Raw genomic sequence first — 17575 nt, 5'->3', positions numbered from 1 at the left:
GGCACAACATATTGTGCTCAACTGCTATCTTGAGTTGTTTGGCACGTGCAGTTGAGTGTTCGCTGTGTGTTTTGAGTGACGTTTTTGAGTATGAACAACAACAATAAGCAGAAGCAATGAAACAAAGTTGCTTATTATATGTAGGTATGATAAGTGTATAAGTCTGCTTCATTATGTACATACATACATATGTATAAGTATATAGTTTTATTGGATGCGAAAATAAAGTGGATATGTAAATGATATCTATTTTTAATGAACACCTGTATTTTGTTGAAGAAATGAAGCAAATGAGTAATGAAAACATAGTAAAGGAAAAAAATAATGAAGAGTTTGAAGAAACCTAAAAACTGTCTTGAATAGCACTTGATTTTGTTTGCAAACGTACGGTATTTACCTTTAAAATTTTCTATAATTGCTTATTTCATGCCTTCAAGCTATGCTACTAGCGATTCTATCTACAAAATTTTTATATTGAATTGAATTAATTTAGCACTGTCACACGTTTAAATTAATTATATTTTAAAAATATTCCGTTATTAAGGGATCGTCTCAATGTGACCCTCCAAAAAATCATTGATTTTAGCGATTTTTTTAATGTTGAAATTAACTAATCGATCCTTTTGATCTAAAATAAAAATTCAAAAATATTAATTACCTATCTGTAGGAAAATCGCTACGGCGCTATGAAGACTTTTTTTATTTTGAAATTTGGCAAAATGGCGCCCGTTTGAACAAAAAATATCGAATTTGTCCCCTTTTTACAGTTTTACGTAGAAAAAAATAAGAAGATCACAAAAAAAACAAGCTTCCATAGCGCGATAGCGAATGACGTTAAAAATTTTCTCTCCAAATTGGAACTAGATATCTTCAAAACTCTTTCCTTTGCGAGCAGAAACCGTTTTGAAAAACACCATCTTGAGAAAAACGCGTTTAAAGGTTAGAGTTGCTCCGTTCCCCACTCTGTGCCCTTTCTAGAGGAAAGATTGTAGCGAACTTGTATTTCGATTTAAAAAATTGAGAGCATATTTTTGACAGTGAATACTATCCGATAATGTAACCAAAAAAAAAATCGATTTTTTCGAAAATTTCACACTGAGACTAGTTCGTATATATACTAGTTCGTATATATGCAGACGGACGGATGGACGGACAGACGAACATGGCTAAATCGACTCAGCTCAACACTCTGGTCATGTATATATGTATATACTTTATAGGGTCTGCGACGCTTCCTTCTGAGTATTACCAACTTCGTGACAAACTAAATATACCCTCTTCAGGGTATAAAAAGATTTTTAAATATATTATAAAATTACCTTTACTTGGAACAATAACATGCATTATTCTTTTCAGGCATTCTTTATGAAAGATACCAAGTTACACGTACTATCTGAAAACACAATTTTTATTATAAGAACATTCAAGGTCGGCCCGAGATAGTTTATCGCCCTAGGCAAATTTTCTGCTCCTCTTGCCCATATAGGCGAGCCGACCCTGAGAACATCCTTAGCAGTCTTAACTGAATAAGGCCTCAAAAAAATTTCTTTTGTGAGAAAAAGGCTTCTAAGAACCAGCGTCGTAGTATTTTTAAGAAAAAATCATATATTCAGAACAGTTTCCCAGGATCTTATGAGAGATCGTCGAGCAGTATGAAAAGCTTACTGGATATAAAAGCACAGAATGTCAAATTTGTATACATATATCCTATATAATGCTATGGAAAAGTAACGGTAAAGTTAGCCGTACAGTATTCTTGGCAATCAGAATAACAGAATGAATGTAAAGTCGAATCCGACAGGCAGCTCTTTGGATTCTTCATTTTTACTCTAGTTCTAGAGCTTTCATCCTTAACGACTTCTAGATTCGGTTATAAAAAATATTCCAAGCACTTTTGTTTCGAATATTCAAAAAATTTCAGAAAATAAACCACTTCTAAGCGGTTAAGTTTTAATGCCAAAACAAATACCGCTAACACTGCCATTTATGCGGATTAGCGTCATTAAATCGGATATTAGCCGTTAATTGCCAAATCATTGTCGCGCATTTGTCGCTCCAGAATATCAGCTCAGGCTAATTGTAATTGCGAAAACCATTTAAGAGATGCAAGAACTCAAATGATTGGCCTGCCTTTTGAGAACAGGCGAGTGGCGGCAATTGGCCGTTTGCTGCATTCTATGTAAACACACACACACAGGTCCACATGTACACGGATGTCTGTCCAAAAGCGCGCACGCTGTGCGGTTTAATTGGATTTTTGTGCAGCAACAAGCGACTTCAAACGAAGGTGTGGCCAAAATTGTAAGTTTGCACTTTGCAAACGCACGCACACACACACACGTCCGCATATGCACACTTACACTTACCTTTTTATACTATTTATTTGTGCATGTGTGCATGTTTGCGCAGTGGCCATGATATAAAGTTTCGGTGCACCGAGGTGTCGTTTAATTATTGCAAAGGCTTTAATTACTGCGGCCAAAAAATATTTATTATTTTTATAAAAAAAAACGAAATAAATCAAAAATGTTGCTTAATTAATGCATTTTACGCAATTAAAGTAAAATATTGACCGAACCGCATATGGCATATGCAGTGCGTACATACATATGTATACTTTATATTTACATGGGAGTCAATGTTGATATACATAAACACGCACAATTTTTTTTAATCAAAATTAAGTGTTGAATTTAAAAAAATCATGAAAATCAACGCATACTAAGAAAAAAAACTCTAAGTTCGGGTGTAACCGTATATTTTATATTTTTCCGACTTTCGAAAGTCAAAGTCGGGGAAACACTTTCAGGTGTTTCCAAAACAACTGACCGATATAGATGGTATGTAGCCAGCCGGAAGTTATATGCGTATTTTCAGATGCTCGGAATAACCCGGAGGTTTTCTCCCTCTCTCATGAACTGGTGCTACACAGCTATTATATATAAGACCAATTCTACTCTACGGTGCAGTAGTATGGTGAACAGGCAAATGGTTAAATCCACCTACTGGAAGTCAATGGAAAAGATTCAGAGGCTCGCTTTGCTATGCATAACAGCAGCTTTAAGAATAACTCCAACGGCAGCTCTTGAACTGCTACTAAACCTGCCAGCTATAAACCTCTTCACTGAAAACTGCGCAGCAAAATTGCCGGGACGACTACTGGCTGCAGGAGAATTTACATATAGAACCCTCGGGCATAGCTCGGTGGGTAATGACGGTTGGGCAAACACCGACCAAATAAACCCACTTTTCAACTGGAAAAGAAGGTTCAAAGTAAATATTAAAAAAGATGACTGGCGTAAAGGCATGTTAGCTAGGCGCAACACTCTAAACATCTATACGGATGGCTCGAAAATAAACGATGGAGTTGGTGCGGGAATATACCGTCTAGACTCTAGAGTTAGGCATAAGTCAACCTTTTAAGTTACCGGACCACTGCAGTGTATTTCAAGCTAAGGTCTTTGCTACTGCGAAAGCCGCTGAGCTGGTCTCTACGTCACCTGCAAGCAATTCCGGAGCCAACATCTACGTAGACAGCCAAGCCGCAATCAATGCAGTAACCTCGTATCGTATATCGGCCAGAAGTCTCTTGGGAAGCGGGGCGGAAGTGGAAAGTGTTGCCAGAAGCAAGCAACTTCACTTGTACTGGGTGCAAGACCACAAAGGCATCGATGGCAATGAAATATTCACGAGATTGCCAAGAATGGTGTACATCTAACGTCCGAAAATTTGATCAACATTGGGAAACCCATGAATTGTTTTTACGACGATCTTTACAGAAACATGGCAACAAAAATCAAAACCCGAAAAACGAGCTACCTGGGTGCAAAACTGCAAAAGTCATGTGCCAAACGCGCAGGCATCTTAAAGGGTAACTACATCTCTTGGACCTAGCAACTGAACTCCATCTGGTATCGAAAAGAACCAAAACTGGTCCATGCGTGGCTTATTGGCCTACTAAGATATAATTTGTTCCGACCCAGTTCTGATATTACGGGCCATTGGGTAAGATATATTTTGTTCCGACCATTTCACTATTTTACCAATTAAATAATATTTGGATCCTAAAGGTATACTTTAAAGACCAATATTAGCAAAATTACTAAGCAAGTGGCAACGCTTTTTAACTTTCATATTTTTTTCAGATAGCGAAATTTTAAAATTTTTTAAAATTAACATTTCCAAACACGTGACAACGCCTTCCAAATATGTTTCCAACTTGTTTAATAAAATTTATTTACATAGAGAAAAAAAAATTTAATTTAAGTTTGTAAATAAGTGGCAACACTTTCGAAATATATTTTTAACTTTTTTAATTTCGTTCTATTTACATATATTCAGAAATTTTTAAATTTTCATTTTTTTTAATTACAATTCCCAAATAAGTGGCAACGCTTTTCAAATATATTTGTAACTTTTTAATACAATTTTATAAAGTTTGTCATTATTATTAATTTTAAAATATTTGAATTAAAATTTCCAAACAGGTGGCAACACTTTCGAAATATATTTTTGAATTTTTGCAAAAATTAATTCATTAATTGAATTTTAAAAATTTCAATTTAAAACATTCAAACAAGTAGCAACGTTTTCGAAATATATTCGTATCCTTCTTAAGCTATTTTTTAATTTTAGAAGTACAATATCCAAACAAGAGGCAACGCTTTCGAAATATATTTTTAACTTTTTATAAAAATGTACATTTTTTTAAACAGCAATGAAGAGGCAACATTTTCAAACCTACTCTTAACTTCAAAAAATCTCTTATTTACAAACAAAAATTTTAAAATAGCCGGCAACCACACTCACAACATGTTCCACCCATCACTTCCTTTGCGAAAATTCAGCTTTTCGATTTCGACAGTTGCGTGAAAAAATTTTAAGCCAAAATAACTCGAAGTAACCGAGTGCGGAGAAGCATTTTAGTTGGCTTACACGCAACAAAGGAAATGACTGCCGCTGAGCGCGGCAAAACAAAGCAAAGCAGCAGCTTTCAATTTCCTTTAGTCACTGGCGAATTTCAGCACTTGCTGTGTGGGTGCATGCTATTTTTCGGTTTTTAAATGCTACGCTGCGCTTTAAAAACTTCATTTTTTTTATTTTTGCAATCTTTATTTTTTCTACACGCCATTATTGATCTACTTTGACTGGTGCACACACAATTTCCGCACGAAAGAGCGCGTGAACAAACGCAACGTAAGGCAACGCTCCACTTCCCCGCCGGCAAATGCAGGTACCGTTAGTGCATACGAATGCCATACAGTCTATTACCGAAATGCTGTGCATAAACTCCAGCCGCGCTGGTGGTGCAATCACGTCGGCATCCAAGCGGAAAGCGGTGCAATGCAGCGAGCCAACAATGCGTATACGTAACTTTTTTTATTTTAACTTTTTTTTACTTTCTTTGCACTTTTTGCAGTGCGCTTTGTTGTGCTTGGCTTTTTCCAATATTGTTGCTTGCATATGCACCCACACATACATGCACCCTCATTCACACACAGGCAGCTACACATTAGTATGCGTCGAAAGACACGCACGCTTCGTGACTCCTTGCCATGCCTCTTTCGCACGCGTTTATCTACGAGCATATTCTTTTGCTGGAATCGCTATGCACAGCTGTGCCGCTTCGCAGCCGCTGGCGCGTATTTGTGCAAGTGTTGTTTATGTTTATGTTTATGCTCTTCGATGCACTCTCCCAAGACTCCGCCGTTCAGTCGAGCGTCGACTTGGTGCGTTAACTGCCGTCAACTTTGCAACAAAACACGCAACGCACACACATTCTTGCCACATTTTCTACAGCTATTTATATTTTTGTTGTTGTCGTTAGACTTGTTGTTTTTGTTTTTGTGTCGCTCATCGCTTTCTGTTAACATACTCATAAAATGCTGCTCAGTTGCACAGAGTGTAGCACAAAGTTAGCATAAAGTTAAACATTGTTATGGTTGCATTCACAAAAACCGGAGGGAAAATGGCGCATAAATATTTACAACGCTGCGCGCACAAAAGTATGCTTTAATAAATTATTGCACTCGACGACAGTGTGTGTTTTGGCGTGTGCAATGAAGCTGCTTTCTTAGAACAGTGCACCCAGTGTAGCGAATTCAAAGTAAATGCACTTTCGAAATTATAAAAGACAGAAATAAGTTAGATTAGGTTAAAGTGGAGAAGGATACATAATAGAAATATAATGAAAGATAATGTCATAAGTAAAAGTGCTGCTGGATAGGTAATGTTTATATAGAGGGTATAAAGTAGGGTGGGTACGCAACAGAAGAAGATAAGCTTATGAAGGATGTGAGGGTTCAACTTTACAAATATTCAACAGATAAGAAAAAAACCGGTATAAAAAATATTGACTGGAGTGTGACCTGCCAAGAGCAAAGACTTTTTAACACGTTAGAAACATGTACAGAGAAGAAGTTGAGAGTAGTTTGTTAAAGAACGATTGATTTCCATGAGATTAGAGAGTACAATATAGAACTAGAATTCATTGGCAGTATAAGCAGACGTAAGGTGAGAATCAATATCACAATACAAGGTTTGTCCGGAAAGTAATAAGACTGATTTTCTTCCGCCGCGTTTCCTTGCCTGAAAAGGCCGATGAGAGGCAAGCATTTTGGGATGACAGAAGGGGTCTAAGCAACATGCACCTCGGCCCACAAGGCTATTCTAAAAGATGCCTTCAGTGACGCCTTCAATGCTTTGGAATCGTGCTGGTAACGGTTGGTTCAATAAATTTGTTTAAATCGACTCAGTCCTACTACTTCCAGGACAAACCCTGTAGAGGCTTCTAAAAAGTCAATCCTTTTTTGTTTCTAACTTAAAAATAACGAGTTGAAGTCAAAGAGTTCAGTTGTTCAACCCAAATCCATAGTACTGTCATCAGTCTCGGCGATTATTTCTTCTTTGTCGCTAGATTTCCTTTCAACATGCATTCTCGAGGAATAAGAACAAAACAAAGATCGTAAGCTAGTTCCTAACTTGGTTCTTTTTCAAATTGCACCGTTTTTTCACGATTTCATCATTCAAATGTTTACGTAAAGTTATCTCTTTTGAATATTTTTAATTCCTCCAGCTAAGAGTCTACTCACATGTCAAACAACTGGACTTCGGATAATACATTGTTTGATATTTACCCATAAATTCGGGTTTACTTAAGTTTAAAACACATCTTTGGTATGGTCAAAATCCTGGAACAATATTTTTAACCCATTCTTGAAATCTTGATATTTTTATCCTTAACAGCGTCTTTTGGTTGTATTACAGGATCTTATCTATGCTTAACGGAAATTAGAAAACCACTATCGGTGTGAAGATTGTTTATAAAACAAAATTTTGTATTAGCAATTTTTTGTATAAAAAGTTTTCAGAAAGTTCCAGAAACAGATAACTACCAACCAAATTCTTTTTGGTTTTCAACAAATCAAGTTTTTCCACTTGAGTCAACCCAGACAAGGCGTCTTCGTTGAGTAAAAAATTGAGTATCTGAAACATAAAACGACACTGGGCACCAAAAAATCGTTTTAAAGGACCTGCGGTTTTTGGTGGACTACTGTATCATGTCTATGGTTTGTAGTTTTTATATATGCTTTAAGAAATTTAGAAAACCACCGTGGAATGTTAACGTGGCGAAGGAACCAGCAATATTTTTTGCATAAAAAGGTTCCAGAGAGTTCCATAAAGAACGGATACGAACATGATCGTAATATAACTTTTATTTTCTTACAAATCTTTTAATAATACATAACCAACAACCAAATTATTTTTGGTTTTCAACAAATCAAATTTTCCACTTAAGTCAACCCACACCAACTACAAATCCCCTCGATAGAATTTATTTTTTATGGTCTCAATTGACTCAAGGCATCTTCGTTGGGTAAAAAAATTGAGTATCTGAAACATAATACGCCACTGGGCACCAAAAAATCGTGTTAAAGGACCGGCGGCTTTTGGTCGACTACTGCATCTTATCTATAGTTTGTAGTTTTTATATATGCTTTACGAAATTTAGAAAATCACCGTGGAATGTTAACCTGGCGAAGGAACCAGCAATATTTTTGACATAAAAAGGTTCCAGAGAGTTACAGAAAGAACGGATACGACCATGATTATAATATTATTTCTATTTTCTTATAAATTTTTTAACAATTCTACATAAATACCGACTGAAATGCGTTCGACTTCAAAAAAAAAATTTTGAATTGAGTCAACCTACACGAACTACGATTCCTCTAGATAGAATTTATTTTTAATGATCTCAATCGACTCAAAGCGTCTTCGTTGAAGTAAAAATTTGACTTTCTAAAACATAAAACCCCACAGAGTAAAAAAATCTAGATAAGGGACTTACGAGATGGTGTGTTTTTTTTTTATGTAAACATCTGTTTCGCGACAACTATGCGAAACTAATTGCACATATCATCACTCTTCTCAATATTCTTTTGCTTCAAAAATATTAACGACTTTAAGTTCAGCCACGTGCTACCACTTTAATACCAAATTGAAACTTCCAAAGTTCCTCGAAATTTTTAAAATAATTAATAATAATAAATTTAATCGTTTCCTCACCCGTGGCAATATACGCAATTATGTAAGTGAGCCGTACAGCGCTGGGCGCAACCAGCAATTGCAACAAATACTTAGTGGTTAAAGTGGCACGAAATAAGTGAACCGAACTGTTGGTCACCTTCGTATGGCCGCCGGCATATATTTCAATTATGGCATAAAATTACGAAATCTTCTGTATGCACACTTTCTGTTGGCGTGACGTGGCGTAGTGCGGCAGGGACGTGTGTGGCGTGCGTACCCAACGATAATTTGCCACATGCCACACGCTAGAAGCGCAAAAAAGTTTCCCACCGAAGCTGTTGCATATGCATAAAAGTAGCTATGCGTAGCTGTCCGTATGTATATGGATTGAACGAAATCGCGCTTATGTAAGCCGAGATTTTTTCCACGTGCGCCGCAACTCGAACGCGTGTTCACAACTCAATTTCGACGCGCCGGTCGCCGGAACGCCGCGACTGTATTTGTGGCGCAGTCTGCGGCCGCGCGGCATATTTCACGCTGCGGTTAATGCGTACGCACTTTATGACTTTGATTAAGACCTCAGCCAGCTGTGACTGCCTGTGGGCCGCATGCTGCCCGCGTCGAACGGACTGGGCCGTCCAACTCCGGTGGCTAATGATTTTTCAGTTTATTGTTGCCCATGGCGCTCGTAAGCGCACGAAACGTCGGTGAATGCTTAAATTAATTGCTGCATTTATGCGAAAATTTTCAAAATTCTACTGACAGTCGCTGATTAACTGCAAGTAGCGTGCGGCAGGCTGCGTGCGGAGCGTGCGTTGCATGCCACATCGAAGCGGCGCGCATAATTCGTTTTACAACGAGCATCCTTTGTGTCACTCGAATTATGGCTACACGCTGGCATGCACACATGCACAATCATTCATCTTCTCATTGCTCATGCTGCCATTGGTCCATACATACCCCAGCGCTCTCTGGTCGCACCCTCTTATCTCTTTATCGCACTGATAAGTTAATCACACGAGTTGAGCGCTTAAATTTATTGACATGCAGTTATAATGGAGATTAATTGCTTGTTTTAACAATACATGATTAATGACGATAACTCTCGGAATTTGTTCGCAGTGCTTCGTTTTGTTCGTGTTACAAACGTTGTCACATACTAATGAGGCTGTCATGTCACACATTTTTTCCTCGATTCGACATTAATCCGTAGACACGCTTGATTTAATTACATAAGAGGACATTATCATTTACTTGAGGTGGCGCATTTCGCTCCGCCAACCTGGCTTTGAAACGATGCACCTTTATACTTGGTATTTCTCATGTACCATGTACTGCTAATCACAACCCCTTTTTTCTGAATTGAAGTGTTATAAACCTTATATACCAAAGTATGAACCGAACTCTGCCATAACTGGTCTCAAACCCCCGTCCTGAAAGGTTAAGACCATCCGTAGCGCCTTTATTAAGTATTACTACGTAAAGTAATGCAAGGAGACACTAACTAGACTTTCAGCAGAAAATAAATTACACACTCATATCGAAATAGAAAGAAACAAAAAGGCTGATGAGTTGGCCCGCTCGAGAAAATCAATTTTCCTTAGCTGTTCTAGACCATTCAGCTCTTTAAGGGTTGCTTGAAGAAGGTGGACTCTAGCGGAACACTAGCAACACAGGGTATACCACAAAAGTACTTTGAGGCAGTGTTGATACTGAACAGATCAAAAAGCTTCCACTTTTAGGTAGAAGAGAACTAAATATTAATGAAGGCGTCATCACAGGTCATCTACCTCTAACATCCTTCGGAATGCAAAGCAGGCACAAAAGAAGATGAGACCTTCAACATTAACTTTTTTTAATCCCCAGCTTTCAACTGGTTCAGTTGAGATATCATGCGCCGTTTCCGATATTCCAACTTAAAATACATTGAACAGCTGGTTTGGAAAAACAATTATTGGCCTAGTCTTGTTCTAAGAGCGACCGCCTGCGGTCTGGCGCCTCTACGCTTCAACAAACCAGGGAAGGATAAAGCTAGATGAAAAAGAAAATAACTCCAAAGCCAGTGCAGTCTTCGATGATTCATTCAACGTATTTCGGACTTTAGTTCAGTGGTTCTCGAATCACAAATCATCTCAAGTACCAAAGCACTTGAAGTCAAGTGGTCGCACCGAATTCAGTCAAATCGAAATCCGAAGTTTTTATGAAACCATTGAGTTGAAGAATTAATCGGTAATCGCGTTGGATTTCTATCTTATTAACCACTAGTCAGGTGACGATACACGCCGGCAGAATGGTAGATAGGGAAGGCTGCTGGAAATGTCTAGAGCAAGGCACCAGGGAAACAATGGCGTATCTCTTGTGCGCTTGTCCCGCATTATTTCCCACAATTTGATATACTGGAAGAGGTATCGATATGAGCCCAGAGTCTGTTGAAATTCGGGTCAAGCGCAGGAATCCTAAAGAATGAACTCATGGCCTACTAACGGAACTCCATCTGGTTTCGCAAAGGACCAAAACTGATCCATTTGTAGCTCATTGTTCACAAGAATAACCTAACCTAACCCAACCTAGCCACCCGATTTTCAGAAATATACTGACTTTTGCCCTGCTATTTTTGAACTTATAAGGAATCGTTGCAGATTCAAATGTGGACATATACATACTAGTTTTCGCTCGCTGAAGACCCAACCTGACGTTTATTAGACACTTGAATTGTCGAAGAGTCAAGTTTTCCACTCAATGAGGATCTTAACAGTCCTAGATTTTATATCGTTCATTCAGATAGTAGTAGGAAGTAACATCATAAAGAGCTGTCATATGACGGAGTTGTTTATTTCATTTTAAATGACAGAATGACAAATGACAGTCATAGGTTTTTTACAAACATCTCTATAACGTTGTCAGAGATCTTATATAAATTAGCATATATTTATCGCTTCGTTAAATTTCTCGTTCACTGTTCATATTTCTTTGACACGAAATCAAGGTTAGATAGAATTTAAATGATTCTACAACCGAGCCCATGGGTGTTTTGTGATCCTCGCTAATGATGCTAACCCTTGCAACACTATTTCTTTGGCATAGTAGTTTCTTCTATGATAAAAGCTCTTGAATATCAGTAGTATTCGTAGGAAAAATATTTGTTTAATTAAAATGCAGAGATGATATTTTGAATATCCACATTATCTTACCTGAAAGTATTTATAGAAAGTTACCTCCGAGAGTATCAACTGAAAGATTTGTCAAAACGCTGTTTTATACCTTGATTTTCTCCAATTCTGTTTAATTTAGGTAGTATCTAAACTACTTAGGCCCAAATCTCTTATCTTTTGCACCAAAAACTTGCTCTTTTGGGCATACTTTGTAAAGAAATGTTGTCTCTTCCTATTATTTGGAGTAGAAACCATTGTGAGTAACTTTCTCTGAGTAAAATATTCCAGTGCAATGGCCTTTGTCGTTCAGAAGCCTTTACACTTGATTTTTCCAATGTTGTACCTGAGTTTCTTTTTGAAAGATGTTCATGGCGTCATGTACGAAGGGAAGAGAGGGTTCTGTTTATAATTACTATAGAAGTTTGACAGTTCACTACTTCCAAGTCATCGTAGTTTTATATCGCAAACTTCTCACTGTCATTCTTGATTATTTCCAAGTTACCTCCAGCAATCAGGGACTGAAATGGAAGACTATGATGAGAAGCTTTCCTTCCAAAACTTAATTAAGCTCAGTAGACAGATCGCTTTTGAATGCTCAATAGTTACGTGCGATCTCTGTAGAGGTACATTTTTCAATAGCCTTTATTTGACAAAGATCATTATTGGCTAATATTCGATTATAAGACTAGTGTTTTTTGGTAAAAATTTGCCGGGGTTCTTCGTATCTTCCCACTCAACATACTATATTTCGGTCAAATTTTTTGTGTAAGACCATAATTTTTTCTTGCTTACGTCTTCAGCTCTCCGTTATTTTCCGTGCAGCTCTTGTTGGATCAGATGCTTACAATAGATAACCTCACTTTATATAAATGTACATATGTATATTTGGTTATTCTTTATATATCTATTGCAGTTATATTCCATACATTTTAAAGCAGCTTAAAGCAAATCAAATTTGGGCGTGTCAGCAGTGCTTGCTCGCCACGTCAGTCTTTATTAAAGCACTGACATTGGCATTAGACAAATCTACAAGCCCCACCTGCGCTTAACAATGGAAATTAAGCTAAATTCTCGTGGCATTTCGCATTTGCCCACAATATATTCCCAGCAACCAAAAACGACTATAGAAAAGGGGCTTGTGCGCGTATTTATTCGAAAAGCCTCCGCAGTCTGTCTAAATGTGAAATCAAAATTAAATCAGCGAATTCTACGTTTGTCTGTTTGTACAAATGTAGGTAGTTAGACACGCTGTATTTATTAGCGAGTTTAGGCGGACACACCTTCGCGGCTTCGAATAAATGTTTGGTCTAATATAAACTACAATGTTTAACGAGCAGAAGCAATGCGATTATGGCAGAAGATATGTATGTGTAGTATTATTAGCATTTATTTATAGGTACGTAAAGCCGGTGTTCACTCAAATTAAAGAACAATGGATCTGCTTATAAATGTTTATAAATATGTGTGTGCATACAATTTATGGCAGTCATGTCTGTCTGCTTGTCAAGATGATTGCGGATATTAATTTGCTTTTAGACAATTTAATGCAAAGAGATTTATGTTAAGACACATCTACGCCTACTAAGTATGCATGTTGTTGTTGTTGTATTGAAATTCGTGCTTAACGCCGGCAGCAGAAGAGGCGGTCGGAAAGTCATGTTGCAAGTCAAAACATTTGTAACGAAGTACTGCTGCTGCCACTATTGTTGTACGATTTGTGTTGTTGTTGTAATCAAGTTGTTGTTGTTGCTGTTGTTATTAAATTGTTGTGATTTCATAGTTATTGTTGCCAATTTTATTGCTGCTGAGGTTTTTGTTTTTGTTGTTGTTGTAATTCAGTTGTTGTTGTAATTTGATTGTTGTAATTTTATTATTGTAGTTGTAATCTCATAATTGTTGCAATATTTTCGTTGTTGTTGTGAATTTTGTTGCTGTTGTTCTTGTTGTATGTTTGGTTGTTGTTCTAATTTTTCATACTGGTATACTTGTTGTTTTTGTAATGATGTACATAGTTTCTGCAGTTTTAGAGTTGTTGTAATAATGCCATACTGACATTTTTGTTGTTGTTGTAATGCTCTTGTATTTTAGTTTTTGGAGTTGTTGTAATTACCTATGCAAAGTACGTTGTTATAATTTTGTAGTTGTTGTTGCATTAATTTTTGTCATAATTTTGTCGTACTTGTATTTTTTGTTGCTGTTGTAATGCTATCGTAGTTTGTACAAATTGGAGTTGTTGTTGTAATTACATATTCAATGTAATACGTTGTTATTATAATTTTTGTTGTTTTTGCATTAATTAATGCATTGTTGTTGTAATTTTATGACACTGCCACTATTGTTGTTGTTGTTGTACTTTATGTCACACTGTCACTCTTCTTGTTGTTGTATAGCTATTGTAGTTTTTGCAATTTTGGAGTTGTTGTTACCTATTCAATGTAATACGTTGTCGCTCCTATAAAAGTTGGAGTTTTTGTTATTAGTATGGTTGTTGTTGTTGTTGTATTAATAGTTTCTGTTGTTGCTGTTGCTACGTAGGCGTGGTGGGCGTATATGCATTGTAGTATTGAGCCTGCATTGAGCCTCTCAGCTGCAGCGCTGCTGCCGTAGAAGTTCAACTTTGGCGAACAGAGGCCAAGAGAAAACAACAAAAAATCTCAAAACTAAAGAAATTAATTGCTAATTGTACACGAAAGCAATTAAAAAGTTAAAAATTACGAACAAGAGAGGTAAACAAAAAATTTCAATTGCAACTTAAGTAATACGCGCAGCTCTGGTATTTTTAGTTTCGCTACAAAATTGCTCTTCCTCCTTCTCTTCTCACATTCTCACTCTCTTGACTCTGTTTTTTAATCGAAACTTCTTTAGCTCCGCTCAGCTCCTGAAAATACTTAAGCAGCGCAATAAATACTTTAATTACAGGTAAATTGCGTATGCGCTAACAAGAACAACAACAACAACTAATGGCGACAACAAAAAACACTAAGGAAATTCCGTTGGACAAATTGTTATTTTAATGGCGCGTCTTAAGTGCGCGACACGCCGGCTCCCCGCCTGCCCGCCATGAAAGCCCACCGCCTGGTCGCCGGTGTCATAAAATTAAGTGTTTTATTGCTTCTTGTTTATGTTTTAATTTTATTTTCTACGTAAATTCTTACGGTTCACACAGCCACCACGGAACGTAGTAATTCATTTAAGTGAGCTTTTAAGTGGAGGTCGAATGCGTTAAAAGCATTTTTCAGAGCGTTTCATGAAATTGAGGCTGTCAATTAAGCTAAATTACCCAGAAATTTAATAATAAGTTCGGAGCTAAATACAGTTACACAGGTGGAGCGCAGTTGATGCTTTATTTTTAGCTCTCCGCAATGTGGAACTTGGAGCGCAGTACAACTGGTTTGTCAAAAGTGAGGAATGGAGTGGAGAAGAAGAGGTTTCAGTGTCTAAAACACCTTCGGAAAGTCTGCTATCGAAAATCCGCAGTCGAATATGTTCCAATACGGGACCAAAATGCTCTTTTTTTTGGGTACCAGACAGACAGACAGGTTAACAGTTGCTCGGAGTCAGATTAAAACTTGAAGGAAATATCTACATAAAGTATATTTCGAAACCCCATCTAACATCTGAGAAATTTCAGTATACTTTATTCCTTATCGGAATATGCTGAGCAGAGTCCCGAAAGCCCTTAAAGCCCTAACTTATGCTTTTAACTTAGGCATAGCTAACATATTTTTTTAAATTTTGGATATCAGTTGGACTCTTATTTCTCCGACCTTCGTGAACCAAGGATTTTAAAAGCAAACCTTACGTTTTTTTGGTTTTCAAGTAATTACCAGCTTTTCTTATATTTCTTAGCAGAAGCTTTTATGAATCGCCTAAGCATGCCTTTCACTGGAGCTCTAAGTTTAAATGGTTGTCTAAGGAAACGTCGGAGGCCCTATATCATCCCTCGGTTTTTGAAGCTTTTTGTTGTCGGCAACCGCCAATATCGGATCGCTATGACCTATAGCACCCACACAAACTGAACGATCAAGTTTTTGCAAACTTTTTAATTTGTGAAGGGTATTATAGCAGAAACTAACGTTTTCTTCTTCTTTTTATTTAATTATCCATTAGTCTACAAGATGTTTTATTGGGTACAACTGCAGTCAGTAGATCCCGGAACTAAATATCATTTCGAGTTTAAGTGAGGAAGCTTTCAGAGATACAGTAGAGGCCCGCTAATCCGGACATGGCCTAATCCGGATTCCACTGTAATCCGGACAGGGTTAAAAAACTCAAAATTTCTATTATGTCCCTTGTAATTCGGATCGACATTCTCTATCCGTATTCTCTAATCCGGATCACATGTTTATTATTCACTACATTCGCTTTTATGCTTTATTGGTTTAAATTTTTTTTGTTTTTTTGGAACATGTGTGTTATTTGTTATAATAAACAAACAGAAATTTATAAATATTTTTTCATAATACATACATAATTCTGATATGTCTTTGGTAATCCGGATTTCCTTCTATTCCGGATAGGGGCCGGTTTTAATTGATCCGGATTAGCGGGCCTCTACTGTATATCCGTCTTATTCTGCTAATCTTCTGTTGTTGTTGTAACGAGAGAAAACATAACTGGCCTAATTTGGAGGAATGCTACCGAGCTTATAGTCCATGACCGAATAAAAATCCGTTCTGTTCTGTTCGTATTAAAAATTATTACTATAAGTATTATTTAAATAACATTATAAGAACGTAGTTCAAATTGCAATTTTTTCATTGACAAACTATTAACACATGTTTCCATTTCGTACTGGGTACCTGCCTCACTTCAAGCTTTCGTGACAAAAGTATTTTGTTTACAAACAAGATCTGACACACTGATTTGTGTTGTTATTGTTTCCACTTCTGTGGTGTTTTTGTTTTGTGTTTGCTTGTTCAGCCGGCAGAGAACGTTGATTATAATACACGGCAGCCGGCTGCCGCTGCTGTTGTTTTTGTTTTTGCTATTTGTATTTTTGTTATTATCACAATTTCATTTCTTTTCGCATCATGCGCTTTTCGCTTCAATTCTTTCACGTACAACAAAAAACAGATGAGTTCTGACGTTTCAGCAGAGAACGATTGCGACTGCGCCGCAAATGTCAAATTGTGCAAATGCAAAGAACACAAGTGAAAAGCCGAAGAATCAATTGGATAAATCGCTGTGCGTTAGGAAATTTGCATTTGCCGACAAATTGGAAAGTGTTTTGACTATATTTCTGTGCTTTTCAAAACGTTTAATTCACATAAATAATCGTGAGCATAATTAAGAAACAGAAAATAATAATAATTTCCGTGAGTTTTTCCGAAAAGTTGTGCGGGTCCTCAAAGCAAGTGTGCCGGCAAACGTGACAAGTTCCAGTGAAAATTTTCAGCCGTAAATTTGTTCAATCTTTTGTGTGTGAGAAAACGCAGAAATTACGCAAGTTGTTCAACGCAACGCGTCCACGCCGCCCTGGAAGTGTGTTCACATTGAAAGAAAGCAGCCGCTTGGTGTACACAAATCTGTGCGTCATCATTCAATTGTGTGCGGAAAATTCAGCACGCCCCCCACAAAGCGTTAGCAGGAAAAACTATTGGAACTGATTTATGCGGCTTTTCTGCTCGCTACGGCATTTAACAAAGAAAGCGCAACGCCTTTCTGCCGCCGCAACTGCTTACACTAGAAAGGTACACAATCATAAACACTAATCACATCCGTCAACAAGCCTCTAACACATTACATACTAAGTTTGTGAGAACGTACTAATAGAGATAACACATATTTACTTCGCAAATCGTATTTGTAAACCTTATCAGCATAAAAGGTTTCACAATTTTTCCATTTGGCGTTTATGGGTCTGAATAATTTTAATGTTTCCATAATTTTCT

General features: G+C 37.1%; 1 protein-coding gene across 3 annotated transcripts in view; it reads left to right on the top strand.

The window, feature by feature from the left end:
* Positions 1-16837: 16837 nt before the first annotated feature.
* The window catches only part of LOC120773792 (cytosolic purine 5'-nucleotidase), a 99177-nt gene continuing 98439 nt past the window's right edge, over positions 16838-17575 (top strand). The window contains exon 1 of one of the 3 annotated variants that reach the window (XM_040102891.1): positions 16838-17374. In XM_040102891.1, coding sequence (XP_039958825.1) covers positions 17294-17374 — 81 coding nt within the window. In that variant the 5' untranslated portion in view covers positions 16838-17293. The remainder of the gene's footprint in view (positions 17375-17575) is intronic. The other 2 variants (XM_040102892.1, XM_040102893.1) reach the window with 2 other exon arrangements.

This window comes from Bactrocera tryoni, chromosome 4, assembly GCF_016617805.1.
Source record: "Bactrocera tryoni isolate S06 chromosome 4, CSIRO_BtryS06_freeze2, whole genome shotgun sequence".
Lineage (NCBI taxonomy): Eukaryota > Metazoa > Arthropoda > Insecta > Diptera > Tephritidae > Bactrocera > Bactrocera tryoni.
The sequence above is the reverse complement of the archived record's forward strand: the minus strand, read 5'-3'. Positions and strand labels throughout refer to the sequence as shown.